We start from the raw sequence: 14,299 nt of genomic DNA on the forward strand, positions 1-14,299 counted from the left end.
CTACACTGCACTGCCCCCTACCATCTCCATCCTCAGGACGACTCTGCATGACAACTAAAACAAGATACAGCATCATTTTGTCTGACCTTAGCTGGGAACAGGTACATTGGGAGACTCAAATTTTTCACGCTCTACGTATGTCAGCAAATGACCACGAAAGTGCTGTAAATCTGGATTTTGGAGTAACAAATACATTTTAGGAAGTGTGCAAATTTGCAAATATGGAATCTGTGAATAATGAGGACTGACTATATATGTTTGCAAGGCTGACATTTGGTCAGGACATGCTGGGATGGCCATACTTGTTGTAAAACATTGAGGGATTTTTGCCCACTGACTGATAAGTAGTCTGTGCCCTAAGCTTTTTGGGTGCCATCTGATCTCTCCCCTGGAACCTCTTTATAAAAGATCAACTAAAAAAGGGTTAACACCTGGCACAGTTAGGTGGCCTGCAAGACTCTGCTCCAGCGCCTGTGGTTGGCTTACATTCTCATTTGAAGGCCCTTCCTGTATAGGTTGCTAACTGTTTTGACTATCACTTCTGTGTATATGTGCTCCCATACTTTTCTACGTTTCTAGGGTTTAGAGGGGCTTCGCTGGTGGCTCAGTGGTAAAGAATCTGCCTGCAATGCAGGAGACCCGGGTTCGATCCCTGGGTCAGGAAGATCCCCTGGAGAAGGTAATGGCAACTCCAGTATTCTTGCCTGGAGAACCCCCATGGACAGAGGGGCCTGGCGGATTACAATCCACAGGGTCACAAAGAGTCAGACATGACTGAAGCAACTTAGCAGGAGCAGCAGGGTTTAGAGGGCACAAGGCCAAGAACTGGAATGTAAGCTCTCCAAGGGTAAGAACCATGTTTGTCCAGTGCACTGCTATATTCCCAGCCTGGAAGAGTACCTAGAATAGTGGGCATTCAGTAAATGTTTGATGAATCGATTAATGAACTAGAAACTCTCATTGAGGTTAGTCAGGCAAAGATGTTTGGAAGACATAAGTCTTCAGGCGGGTATTCAAGGAAAGAGCCACGTGTTACAAGAGATGTGGATTACAAGGATAGAGGTCTACAGGGTGGTGAGAACTAAGAAATGTACAAGGAAGAGAAGGAGAGCACCCTGGCCAGGACAAAGAGGTGTTGTGGGCACAGGGATGAGAGTTAGGACAGAGATGGGGGAGTGTTAGACTCTTTATTCTGCACCTAAGTTTGGACACTCACGTTTGATGTAGGTTCCCTTCTTCCTCCGACAAATACTGAGCACCTATTCTCTGTCAGGTGCTGTTCCAGGTGCTAGTGATTCATCAGTGACCCACGGTCTCTACTCTCATGGAAAAGCAGTCTGGCAGTTTCTTAATAAACTAAACATACACTTAGTATATGACTGGACAATCACACTTCTGGGCATTTGTCCTAGAGAAACGAAAACTTATGCTCACAAAACAATCCTGTACATGAATGTTTATAGCAGCTTTAATATCATGCTAGCCAAAGCCTGGAAGGAACCAAGATGTTCTTCAATGGGTGGATGACTAAACAGTGGTACGTCCATACCATGGAATACTACTCAGCAATAAAAAGGAGCAAACTATTAATACAAGCAATGGCTTGGATGAATCTCAAGGGCATTGTGCAGAGTGAAAAAAGCTAATCCCCAAAGGTTACATACTTTATGATTCCATTTATATAATATTCTTGAAATGATGAAATTATAGGAATGGGGAACAGATTAGTGGTTGACATGGATTGAGGGTGGGGAGTAGGTGCCCCATAAAAGGGCAACATGAGGCATCCTTTCAGTAATAGAACTCTCCAGTATCTTGACTGTGTTGATACATGAACCCACACATGTGACAGAGTAACACTGAACCATACACATCATTGTACCGACGTCAATGTCCCACTTCCGATATAGTACTGTTAGGTATGTAACATGTAACCACTGGGAGAAACAGGGTAAAGGATACACAGGGATGTCACTGTACTAGCTTTGCAACTTCCTGTGAATCTACAATGATATCAAACTAAACAGTAAAAAAAAATCAGGGATTCCCTGGTGGTCCAGTGGTTAGGACTCCATGCTTTCACTGTGGAGGGTACAGGTTTGATCTCTGGTCAGAGAACTAAGATCCCACAAAGATTACTACGAGGATGTGACCTAGTAACAGACACAGTGCCTCTTGATTCCAACTTTTGAGAAGAGCCTGGGGACTTTCATTTTTAATAAATAGTCCTGGTGACTATTATGATCAGGCAAGCATGGGGAACACTGATCTAGTCTAAATCCCTCAATTTACAGATGAGGAAACAGGTTCAGAAAAGGGAACTGACTCCCCCAAGGCCACATAGGCAGTTAGTAACTGAACCTGGACAAAGATGAACCTATTTGTCCAAATGTACCTCCCCAGAAACTTTATAGTAAATCCTCCACATACAGTGTTGTGTCTCATACACTGTAGGCCATTTAGTATATACCTGTATGAACGAATGAATAAGATTAGCACCCACAGTCTGTAAGGATTAATGGAATCGGACACTGGACAGGTAAATTTTGATGGGACACAGCAAAAAAGAGGTAGAAAATATGTCTGGAACTGGGGCAGTGGTGGGGTAGCTTAAGTGGGGGAAAGCAGAGCACACAAGGCAGCACACAGCACTATAGAGCCCTTCAAAATCCTCAAGTCTGGGATGTAAGCATAGACAAGACGTTCAGAAGGTACGATTTTAAGTTCACTCCTAAATCCTTGGCTCACAACAATGCTGATCCTAGTCTCTCCCGTCTCCCTCTCCCATCACTGCCACTTTCCAATATGGGGATGCTCTTGTCTCAATCAGGAGGAAGGGCAGATGGCAAAGAGGCTCACTCACCTGATGAGTGTGCAGAACTGTAAGAACGATGAATTCCTTAGCGCTCCTACAGAGAGAAGAGGGAACAGGAGAGTAGTGTATCATGCACTGGATATTCATCTAGCACAAGAAGGAACACCAGAATTCTCCCCTGGGCTGCATTCAGGTATATGGATTAGGACAGAGGGCAATCTAAATATCTGCATGGCTGCCTCGCCTCCCATCATTTGTGGCAGCTGACATCCACCATCCATAGAGGTTCACACAGGCATCTGAAAATGGTATTATCATTACCTCTGGGGTTGTCATTTTTCAGGTCTTCTTTTTCTATTCCTTCTCACATTCTCTCTGTAGAAATCCTCAAACCCTAGGAGCAATTTTATCTATACGCGAAAAAGTTTGCAAGGAAAACAAAAGACCTGAATTATGGAACTCAAAGGGAGCACAATCAGAGTCCTGGGAACTGTGTACCATGATTATTGGCAATTTGGTATTTAAGTAAGAGCAGAAACTCAAAGGAAAAACCCAAAGGAGGTCATTTGGTCATCATGACTCATACTCAGCAGATTTGTTTTAATTGAAGGACCAAAAAAAAAAAATGAGAGCCAGAGAGCAACAGATGGAAGACAAGACTCTCCAGATAGCAAACATTCAAAAGGATGAAGAATTTGAAACTCTTCAGACAAGAATTATGCCAATGATCCAACAAGCTGTGAGGTATGAAAATTCTCTCCCAGGAATACATCATCCTTTAAAAGAACTAAAAGAAATGGAAAGAGTTCGCCTTGAAGGAGCTTCCCCTCTCTTTGCTGGTCTTTTTTCAAATGTTTCTGGGAACAAAGGTGTTCAGGAAGCAGAGTCAAGACACCCTTGATTCTGGGTATTCAAGAAAGGCCCAGGGCCCCTGCTCGAGGACTTGGACTGGTAACATATTCAATGAGGCAGAGTCCAGGGATGTTGTCAGCTCCTGGGTCTGGGAAGCTCCTGGAGTAAGGAAGGGGCTGTGTTCCAAGGAAAACACCTGGAAAGTCCTGTCTCTTGACCAGGGCAGGGAACTAGTATAGATTGAATTATGTGATTCCTGTGCTCCAGCCCCTGCCATGTCTCCCCATATCATGTAGAACAAAGCTAAAGTCCTTGCAGTAGCTATGACTCCCCCCTTCCTTACCCCACTCGACACGTGGGCTTCGCCCATGTTCCCCAAACACATATCACACACTGCTGCCTTAGGGCCTCTACACTGGGTTCTTCTTGCCTTCTCTGATATCCTCATTTCCCTCAAGTCTTTCTTCAAATGTCACCTCCTCATTGAGGCCGACACTGGCCATGCTATGTAAAGTTGCACTCTGCACCCTTGTCCCCAGCATTCCTGATCTTTATCCTGACCCCCTTTCTATTCTTCAATAACATTCATCAACTTCTAATATACTGTGCAATACTTATTTATCATGTTTACTGCTTATGATGTATCTTCTTTCACTAGAATGTAAACTCCAATGGACAAGGATTTTTGTCTGTCTTATTCACTGCTGTATATTCACTGCCTAGAACAACAACTGATGTGCAGGAGACACTCAATATAATAAATATTCACTGAATGAATGAATGAATGATATGCTAGTCCCAGAGATTATCAAATGTGTGAGCTCTGACTTGACCCAGAAGGTGCTCTGAGCAGTCTCACAAAATTGGGCTACCTTGGTATGGGGTACAAAGATATCCACAAGAAGCAAAGCAAAGACTTCTGAGGGGTCAGCCTGAAAGAACCCCCCAAAATGCCCTGATGGGGTTGAAAGAACTCACCCCATGGTGATGTGATGGTGGGCCATGAAGGGTGGAGAGTGGGGGAATGCAATGGACAAGCTGAACTTGGAGAAGAGCCAAGCTAAGGGTCATTAGGGACCAGACACACACCAGGATATTGGGCTGGAGGGGGAGCCTGTGGAGGAAGACCTGCTCTGGACTTCAGGAAGGGGCAGTGCAAACTCCTCCAGAGGTAGCAAGGGGGCATCACTCCTCTGCCTTTGAAGGGGAGGGAGGGGCTCTGGAGGCAGGTGGGCTTTGGGAGAACAAGAAAGATGAGTGGGATGAAAACACTCCAAATGGAGAAGGGTTGAAGGAGATAGAGGCAGAGATGGAGCAGACTACGCCAGGCAGAGAGAGAGTAAGAGATTGAGCACGTGAGGATAGATAGCTGAGGTCCCCCAAACTGAGGTTATTGCCTGGAATTTAGAGCTGAAAGAATCTAATTCCTTTCTCTCATTTCTATTGTCTCACTCCTTATCAAAGTGTCTATGCAAGGGGGTGTGGGGTGGTATGTGTGTGTGCATGTGATAGGCGTGTGGGGTGGGGGTGTATCTATGGCACAGGTGTGTGTGTGTGAGCATGTGGTACCTGTGGCTACGAGCATGTTTTTAGTGCATAGTGTGTGTGTGTGCGTGTGGTGTGTGGGTCATGTTTTGTGTTTATGTGTGTATGGTATGCATGGGGATGTGTGTGTGTATGTGGTGTATGGTGGCATGGTGTGTGGGGGGAAGAGGTATGTAGTGTGTGTGTGATATGTAGTGGTATGGTATATACAGAGGTTGTTGTCGTTTAGTTGCTCAGTCATGTCCAACTCTGAGACCTGTGGACTATAGCCCACCAGGCTCCTCTGTCCATGGGATTCTCCAAGCAAGAATACTGGAGCGGGGTGCCATGCCCTCCTCCAGGGGATCATCCCCACCCAGGGATTGAACCTGCATCTTCTGCTTTGGCAGGTGGGTTCTTTACTACTGAGCCACAAGGGAAGCCCCATATACAGAAGTAAGGAAGGGTAAAAGTCAGTGTGATGACTCCATGGACAGTGGTGGTCCTCCTCACATTCCTTTCTCTCTCTGACCTGCCCGCATCTGGGGAGGGCACTAAGGGGTCACACACACTGTGAGCAAAATCCAACATGGCAGGTTCCATGCCTCAACCCGCTGGCCAGGCATTTGGATTTTATTCTCCTTGTGTTTTTTTTTGGGAGGGGGCGAGGAGGGAGTGGCGGCTGGGAAACAATGTCTTGCTCACATTGTACTTATCTCAGAATGTTGTTTGAATGGCTTGTTTGCTTCTCATTCTTTACTCACTTGGTCTATGCCATTAGTCACTCACTTGTTCTCAGTAGTCACCACACAGTTAAGTTGAAAATCAAAGGGCTTGGGTGAGGGGAGTTGTTGGGTGATGGGAGGTGAGGTGGGCTCTGCCAGGAGGCTGTTCTTTGTGTCTCTTCACATCACTGAATGAGGCTAAGCCAGAGTGTGTGAGGGCCCTCAGGCCCCGGAAGTTCTGGGTACCCAGGAGCCCTGGCTTGGGTTGCTCTCCCTGGGAGGACCCCTCTCTCTTGGCCAGGGAGGGCTGTGGCAGCCATAGTTACACTACTGGTGGGATGGAGATAGCCGTGCTCAGCTCTGGCAAGGCCCAAGAGGCTCCTATTACCTGATGAGTTCTATGAACCTCTCCCTGGGGGCTTCACTCACGTCCTCCTCATTAATAGCCACAATCTGGTCACCAGCCAGGAGCTTGTCCTCAGAGGGGCCTCCTGTGGAGGAGAGGAGAGAGGCGTGAGGGCTGGGAAAGCACAGGCCTGGGTGGGAGAGAGTTGCCAGTGCCTGAGGGAATGGCTGTAGGCACTGAGGCCTGCAGGAGATGCAGGCCAAGGGGTGCCACTGACAGGGCTACTCTTTGAGCCCTGGGCCACTGCTCCCTGTAGCAGGTGGAGGGCAGAGGGCTGGAGAAAGAGAATGGAATGGCCCTGCTGAGGCTGGGAGTGGTGTGGTAGCAAAGGCCTGGTGCTCAAGCGAGGTTCACCAGTGATTCCCGGCTTGGACCTAGTGAGGAGCACAAACTTCATCAGGAGGGATCTGCTTGGGCACAAGGCATGGCTTCCAGACTACTGGAGGGGTTACAGGTGACCCAAGGGGGTGAGGAATCTTCTTACTTGAACATAATTCATACTCACTGGTCTGGAAGGATGTAGGCATTCACTTCCCTGGAGACAGGGGGATGAACTAAAGGACCTAAAGTGAAAGTGTTAGTGTCCAACTCTTTGCAACTCCAGGAGCCCGTCCACCATGCTCCTCAGTCCATGGAATTCTCCAGGCAAGAATACTGGAGTGGGTAGCCATTCCCTTCTCCAGGGGATCTTCTCAAGCCAGGGATCTAACCCAGGTCTCCTGGATTGCAGGCAAACTCTTTACCATCTGAGCCACCAGGGAAGCCCTAAAGACATTTATTTTCTTTCACCTAAGAGACATGCTACTCTCTGAGAAATGAGAGGAACAAGGCACAGATCCTAAATCACTGGCAGTTGGAAATTTGCTTTCTCTCCTTCTCATGTCTGCTGTTGAGGTTTAGAAAGCAGACCTGCCTGAGGGCCCTACCTTCCTGATGGGGGTAAAGGGTGGGCTGGAGGGGTGCCCTGGGCTGTGCTGCCTCTGGTGCTTAGCAAAGATCTCCTTGGAGAAAAGGATTTTAGAGACTTAAGGAGAATGACAAGTAGGACTCAGCTTAACTCAAACCCAAAATAGGACATGTCTAAGGACATGTTTAAGGACACGCCTCACTCTCAACCCAGCCTGGATGCTTGTTGGGATCCACTTGAAAGGATCAGCTCCCAACTGTTCCTCTCTCTGCAAAAAAGTGTGCCGTGTAAATATGACAAACACGAACAACAACCAGGTCACCATGTCAGTTGAGCATTACCCTATGGCTCTGGAGAGTGGGGCCTATGTGCTGAGGGTGAGGCCTGTATGCTCAGCAAGCAGGATTCCCACTTCAACTGCAAAGGCCCTCAACCCACTCTTCTGACAGCACAGGGATGTCAGAAACAGGAAGCCTGGTGGTGAAGAGCCCACTCTTTGCAGCAAGTCAGGCTTGGACGCTCAACTCAAATCTACAACTCAATGGCTGTGGGACCTCGGATGAGACATTTCATCTCTCTGAATCTCTCTTTCCTCATCTAAGAAATGGAAAAATAACAGCAGAAGAATGTTGGGAGGATAAATGGGATGATGGATGTAGAGCATTTAAAACAGTTGATTGATGTTGGTAAGAATTCAATAAATGACACTTATTATGTCTTCCAAGGGACAGTTCCGTCCACTCATTTCATTCCTCCTATTTGTTGTTGTTTAGTCGCTTCAGTCATGTCCCACTCTGTGCGACCCCATGGACTATAGTTCGCCAGGCTCCTCTGTGCATGGGATTCTCTAGGCAAAAATACTGGAGTGGGTAGCCATTTCCTTCTCCAGGGGATCTTCCGAACACAGGATCAAACCCACATCTCCTGCATTGTCTGTGCTGTGCTTATTTACTCAGTTGTGCCCAACTCCCTGTGATCCTTTGGATTGCAGCCTGCCAGGCTCCACTGTCCATGGGATTTTTCAGGCAAGAATACTGGAGTGGGTTGCCATTTTCTCCTCCAGGGGATATTCCCCAATCAGGGATTGAACCCATGTCTCCTGTGTTTCCTGCATGGCAGGCGGGTTCTTTACCCGCTGAGCCAGGTAGATTCTTTACCACTGAGCCACCAGGAAAGGCATTCCTCCTATCTACTTCTGTCAAATATGCCAATATTTTAGGTACAGGCCACTCTACCTATTCCCTCCCTCCCTTCTTTCCTTCCTCTTGTCCATCGATTCATCCTTCCTTCCTTCCTTTCAATGGAGGAGGTCCTCATGGAACTTGGTCTCCATCACAGGCCTTGGCTCTCTGATGGCAGTGGTAAGCTCAGTCTATTTACTCTTTTCATGGAATGGTTTGTTGGCTTGTTCAGCCATAACTGTTCCTCTATAGGATGCATCTTATCTCTTCTTGTGGTCTCAAAATCAAGTTCTCTGCATTGGATGGGGGGGGGGCACCTGTGCTGGAGGCAGGTCTGAGATCAGCCTGCTGGCCCCATGGCCTCCTGTGGTCTCCCTTGTGGCTTTTCTTCTCTCCACTCCTCTAACCCCTTCTTCTTCATTCTCAGACCACCTGTAGCAACCCTGTGAATTCTGTCTCCTCTGAAGTTAAACCAGGGTCTCCTGGTGATCTGTTACTAAGTTTTATCTGGTCCCTCTTTGCCAGGATAAATTTGATTTTGGATCAGAGACTCAAAAACCTTTTGCCAAACTGCATGACTACCTCGGGAACCTTAGGTCAGCCACAAACTCCTGTACTGAATTGCTTTTTTTACTTTATGCCCTCCAGTTGAAGAGCAAGCTTACAAAAATCTTTTTATTTTCCTTGGAGGATTGCAAAATTCATCAAATTTCTGCTAGACCAGTTTGTACTCCGGCTGCTCCTCTTGACTGAGCAAGAAACTGTTGTAAACATCTAAAGCCTCAGGCCCAGCAATTCAGGAATAGAGCTCCTTTCCGTCTGTCTTTTCTTGTCAATGCCTAGCAAGATTTGGAACAAAACAGTGTTCAGGCCCTTTCCCATTTCATTCATAACGGCAGGCTTTCACAGTTCTGGTGGACTCGCGCTTGGTCCACCCTGCATGATCCCATTCAAGCCCTGCTTCCCGCCCCACCTCAGTGGCATCACACAGGCACAGGTGCAAATCCTAGCTCTGAGACTTCCTAGTGGAGTGACCCTGGACATGCCATTTCTCTTCCTCTCTGCCTCAGTTTTCTCATCTGTAAAATGGGAATGGTATTACTTACCTTGTGGACACAGCTGCGAGCACTGAACAAGATGATGTAAATTTGTACACTCTAGGGGGCTTCATCAATGGTAGGTGTTGTATTGCCACTGTGGCTTCAGATATTTCACTTCCTCTCCCCTTCTCTGCCACCTATGGTCTGTATCCTGACTCCAGCCTTCACTGGATGACCTATTTGGTGAGTGTGTACTAGTCTCCACAGCCTGATGATTAGATTCTTGGGGGCAGGAACTCTGTCTTGTATTTCCCTAAAACCTTGCTTGAGTAGGCAGTTAATACATACTTGTTGAATTGAATCAGATCAGTATTTCTCACTCAAGGCAGTATGGCTCTTCTGTGAAGGTTCTATGCAAAGGGAAGTTTTGTTAAGACCCAGATCCTACTAAATTATCAACTGCAGCCTCAGTGGTGTGTGTGGATAAATCTTTAAAAACCAGCTCCCTTACACAGTTATTGGCTGGCAAGTCTTCACCCACTCTTCATGAATTCCTTGGCAACACAGTATACTTGGGTGCTCTTTTCTCTGGGATGATGTGTGGGTGTTTGGGTGGGGGGGAGCCAGGGCCAGGGGGACACTCTGAGTGACACCTACCTGGCCTCACAGATCGCACCACCACAGGCCTCTCACTGCCGGCCACGAAGCCAAAGCCATATATAGGGTCCCGGTGAATGGTCACTTGTCGCAGCGTCTCTGCCGGCAGCTGCTCACATTCCATATCATTTGCGTTCTCTTCCTGCATCACATGACTGAGGGGGAGGGGAAGATGGGAGCAAAAGAAGACGCAAAGGCAACTAAGCCTCAGAGCAGCTGGGAGGGACACCGATAAGGGTGCTGGCCGTGGCACCTGGGAGTTCACGCACATTGCTTCCTACATCCTCTGGCACCAGCAGAAGGGATGAATGATGCGTATTTCACACTGGAGAAAGAAGAATCTAGAAAGGAGAAGCCACTTGTCTATAGGGCCAGGGCCAACAGAGGCCATGGGTGCCATGGAGCCTGACATTAGAGTCTGTCCTTTCCTCAAGATACTGGGACTCGGAAGGAGCCTAAAGGCAAATGTGTTGTTGGAAGGTTAACCGGTATCACCCATGGAATTGGCTATTAACTCCTTGAGAGAAACCAAAACCTTGAGGGAAGGGACTGCAAAACAGGCAAGGCTGTGGGGAAGGAATGTGAAGTAATTTCAGAGTGTGGAGCACCTTCATGAAGTCCTTGTGTAATTTTAAACTTTAATATCCTTTAGGTCATATATTAAAAGAAAATATTGAGATGCCATATGAAAACAAACAGGCTCACGTGGAGGACCAGTCCCTTATACAACTGTGCATAATGCTGACTTCTATTTGCTATTTTTTGGCCACACCACACGGCATGTGGGATCTTAGTTCCCCAACCAGGGACCAAACCCGTGTCCACTGCAGCAGAAGTGTGGATTCTTAATCACTGGACCACCAGGGGAGTCCCAATGCCAACTTATTTCAGTTAATGGGACAGCTGGAGAACAGCTGCCAAGGGCAAGTGGGAAGAGCCACCACTGGAGGCTGTCGGCAGACCTGAACCCAGGTGAGCTGAGAGAAGAGAAATCACTGCCCTAATACTTGGGAGAGATTACAGATGGCGCTCCAATGCCTGTAACAGATCTTACTGAAGCTTCAGAATTACGCCAGGGACTTTATAAAGGGTTAACATCAAGGGCCAGGGTGAAGCATATTGCAGGCAAGGATGGGTCTGAGCTCAGTATTTGAATGAAGAGCCCTAAGGAGTGAAGGCGTGGGGACCCTGGGCTGTGTGAAGGCACTGGGTTCAGGGGCAGAAAAGAAGAGAAAAGGGAAATGAATGACAGGGAGGCAGGATAGGGCAGGTGGAGGTGGAAGAGAGGGGACCAGAGCCAAGAGGCTTTCGGGCCTAATAAATGAGGTTGAGTTTCCTAGTCTCGGTGTGTGTTTCTGAAAAACTAAGGTTCCAGTCAGGGCCCTTCTGAACAAGATACAGAGAGCCAGGAGCTAATTAATCAAACTAATGCAAGATTTGGAAAAGAAGTGGGAGGTTCTGACACTAGGAGAGTGATTGTTGACTAAGAATACCAAATTCCTCAGGAGCAAATGGTTGTAAGCAATTAGGTTGTTTATCAGGACACAGATTTGCTAATTAGAGAGGAGCTTTAGGACTATCGATGGGGGGAGGGTGGGAAGATTTAGAGTAATTGTGTAAAAGAGAAATTCATAGTCCCGGACTTGTCTCTCTCATAGAAGAACACAGGAAGAAAGACAGACCGTGGCTGATTGGAATATGACCACATCAACTATGGCTGCACCTGAGCTGGCTTGGGCTCTATCTGGTGTCCCTTAGAGAGGTGGAAGGGGCTGCCAGGGCAAGTTCAAGGCTCCTGAATATGAGTTCAGGAAACCGGCTCCTTCCATTTCACACTGGGTAAGACAAATGGTCACTCTTTGACAGAAAGTTAGTTGGGAGCTGGAATATGGCTGGTTGGTGTTCTGGAGAGGCACCCTTCCAGGACAAGGGCTCAGTGAGGGTGGCCTCAGGCTGGCCCCTCATTTCTGGGCAGGCAGGCACTTGAAGGCTTGAAGGGAGCCATAGAGGATCTTCCTGTGGCTGCCATCATGCCTCACCATGGGGGCTGCTTCCCAAATGAGCCCTTGGCCTCCTGTTTCCTGATCTCAGCTCACTGGCCCTAAAAGGGCCTCTGCTTGGGGTGACACCAGCTCATTTCTGCCATGGGCTCCAGCCAGGGCACCCTGGACAATGAGAGCCTGTTGGGCTACACAGGCTGTGTAGCAGGGACTGGGAAGCAGGGACACCACAGGGAAGACCCACGCACACGTGAGAGCGCTCGATACCCTGTCCTGTGCTCAGGGCCTCCTGGTCACTGCAGCCTCCCTTTTTCTTTTTCTGAAGCTAGGGATGCTCCAGTCTTCACCGGGCCTTGAAATACCACCAATACTCATGAAAAGAGACACTCCTGGTGCCAGGGGAACCAACAAGCCAAGAGCCTTCTGTGACCCAAGTGTTCTGCTTTACCGTTTGGACTACGTTAATCCATCAACAAGTATTTATTGAGTGCCTACTCACACAGTTGGAGACTTGGGGAGGAGGGCACAAGAAGTTACAGATCTCTGCCTTCAAAGATCTTCCAGTTTGGGCTTGGGGGAGGGGGAACAGACAAGTGTACACTGAACAGGAGGATGGGAGTGGTAACTGAGAATAGTATGAAAAGTGAAAGTGTTAGTTCCTCAGTCGTGTCCCGATTCTTTGCAATGTCGAGGACTGTGGCCCGCCAGGCTCTTCTGTCCATGGCATTCTCCAGGCAAGAACACTGAAGTGGGTTGCCATCTCCTTTTCCAGGGGATGATCCCAAACCAGGGATCAAACCCAGGTCTCCTGCATTGCAGACAGATTCTTTACCACTGAGCCATCAGGGAGCCCATGAGGATAGTACATGAAGTTCATAATTAAGGTCCCAATAGTATGTTCAGAGAAGGGAGTGGAGGACTGAAGGGCTCCCTGGAGGAGGTAAGACCTATGCTGGGTAGTCAGAAAATGGCACTGATGGGAAGAGAGAGAAGAGGCTAAGCCCTGTCCATGGGTGGCCCCCATCTTTTCACAGGGGACCCAGCTATTTCTCCCACAGCCACAGACATGTCTCCAGGTGTGAATGGAGCACTTCATCCCTGGGTTGTCTCTGACAGAGCTGGACTACCTGTCCCTAATTAGTTCTTCCTTGTGCTCAGTCGTGCCCCCATGGGTGTCCATGGGTGACCCCATGGATTGTAGCCTGCCAGGCTCCTCTGTCCATGGAATTCTCCAGGCAAGAATACTGAAGTGGGTGGCCCTTTCCTTCTCCAGGGAATCGTCCCAAGGCAGGGATCAAACCTGTGTCTCCTGCACTGACAGGCAATTTTTTTTACCATTACCATGGTGCCAACCACTAGATCCTCCCCCAATTCTGCAAGGAGTCCTTTGTTCGCACTGCTTGGGCCTTCCCAGAAATTGTGGTCAGAGAAGAAACCCCTTCTTTAACACACTGGAAGGCCATTTTGCAGTGCAAATGGCAGCTGTCCCCACCCTCCTGGGGTTGGCATCTTTCAGTGTCTGAGGCTCAGTCAGTCCCTCCAAAATTTGCTCAGTGCATAGCGTCTTGGGAGTGACATCGAAGGCCAGTGGTGATGGATGACAGCAGCTCAGCTGTCCACGGGCCACGTGACTGCCCTCCTGGGGGAAATACGCACTTTGACTTTGAAAGATATTTGGCTTCTGGTCTCATCAAACCGGGCAACTCTGAACAAAATTATGAAGCAGCCACTGCTTACGATCCTCTCTCCCCGCCCTCCGCCCAGCTTTGTTTCTGGGATTAGCTATTTTGTTCTTCAAACCACACAGTGCCTTCAATCTGTCCTGTTGCTACCCAAGGTCCCCAAAGGTATATCCCTTCAGCCTGCACCAGGCTTTCCCTCTCTAGTCAGTGACCTGGGTAAAGGTCTAGCCTTTTTTCTTCTGCCTAATGGTAACAACACTTTATAGGCAAGTGGTTATTTCTTTTTTATTCTTAAACCCATTACCTCATCCAACAAAAAGGTCCTTTCACATCCATTATCACTTCCCAGTCGCCAAACAGACTAGGTCTCTGCTCCTCCTCCAGCCCAGACTCCAAGGCGGAGGCCAATGAGGGACTCAGCTGGGGCCAGATTTCTTGGACAGGGCCCACAATCCCAGCACCCCCATCTATACCCACCCAGGGTCCCGGACCTCCTGGCTATTTAGTCTC

The 14,299-nt window shown here is 48.2% G+C and overlaps 1 protein-coding gene across 1 annotated transcript in view; it reads right to left on the minus strand.

The window, feature by feature from the left end:
• FRMPD3 (FERM and PDZ domain containing 3) overlaps positions 1 to 10,255 on the minus strand; it is a 63,695-nt gene extending 53,440 nt beyond the window's left edge. Inside the window, exons 1-3 of the mRNA XM_081567896.1 lie at positions 10,108 to 10,255; positions 6,305 to 6,407; positions 2,864 to 2,909 (exon numbers count right to left, since the gene is read on the minus strand). Of these exons, the coding sequence (XP_081424022.1) occupies positions 2,864 to 2,909; positions 6,305 to 6,407; positions 10,108 to 10,255 (297 nt within the window). The remainder of the gene's footprint in view (positions 1 to 2,863; positions 2,910 to 6,304; positions 6,408 to 10,107) is intronic.
• Positions 10,256 to 14,299: the final 4,044 nt, after the last annotated feature.

This window comes from Giraffa tippelskirchi, chromosome X, assembly GCF_054371585.1.
Source record: "Giraffa tippelskirchi isolate mGirTip1 chromosome X, T2T-mGirTip1v1.2.pri, whole genome shotgun sequence".
In the NCBI taxonomy this organism is placed as follows: Eukaryota; Metazoa; Chordata; class Mammalia; order Artiodactyla; family Giraffidae; genus Giraffa; species Giraffa tippelskirchi.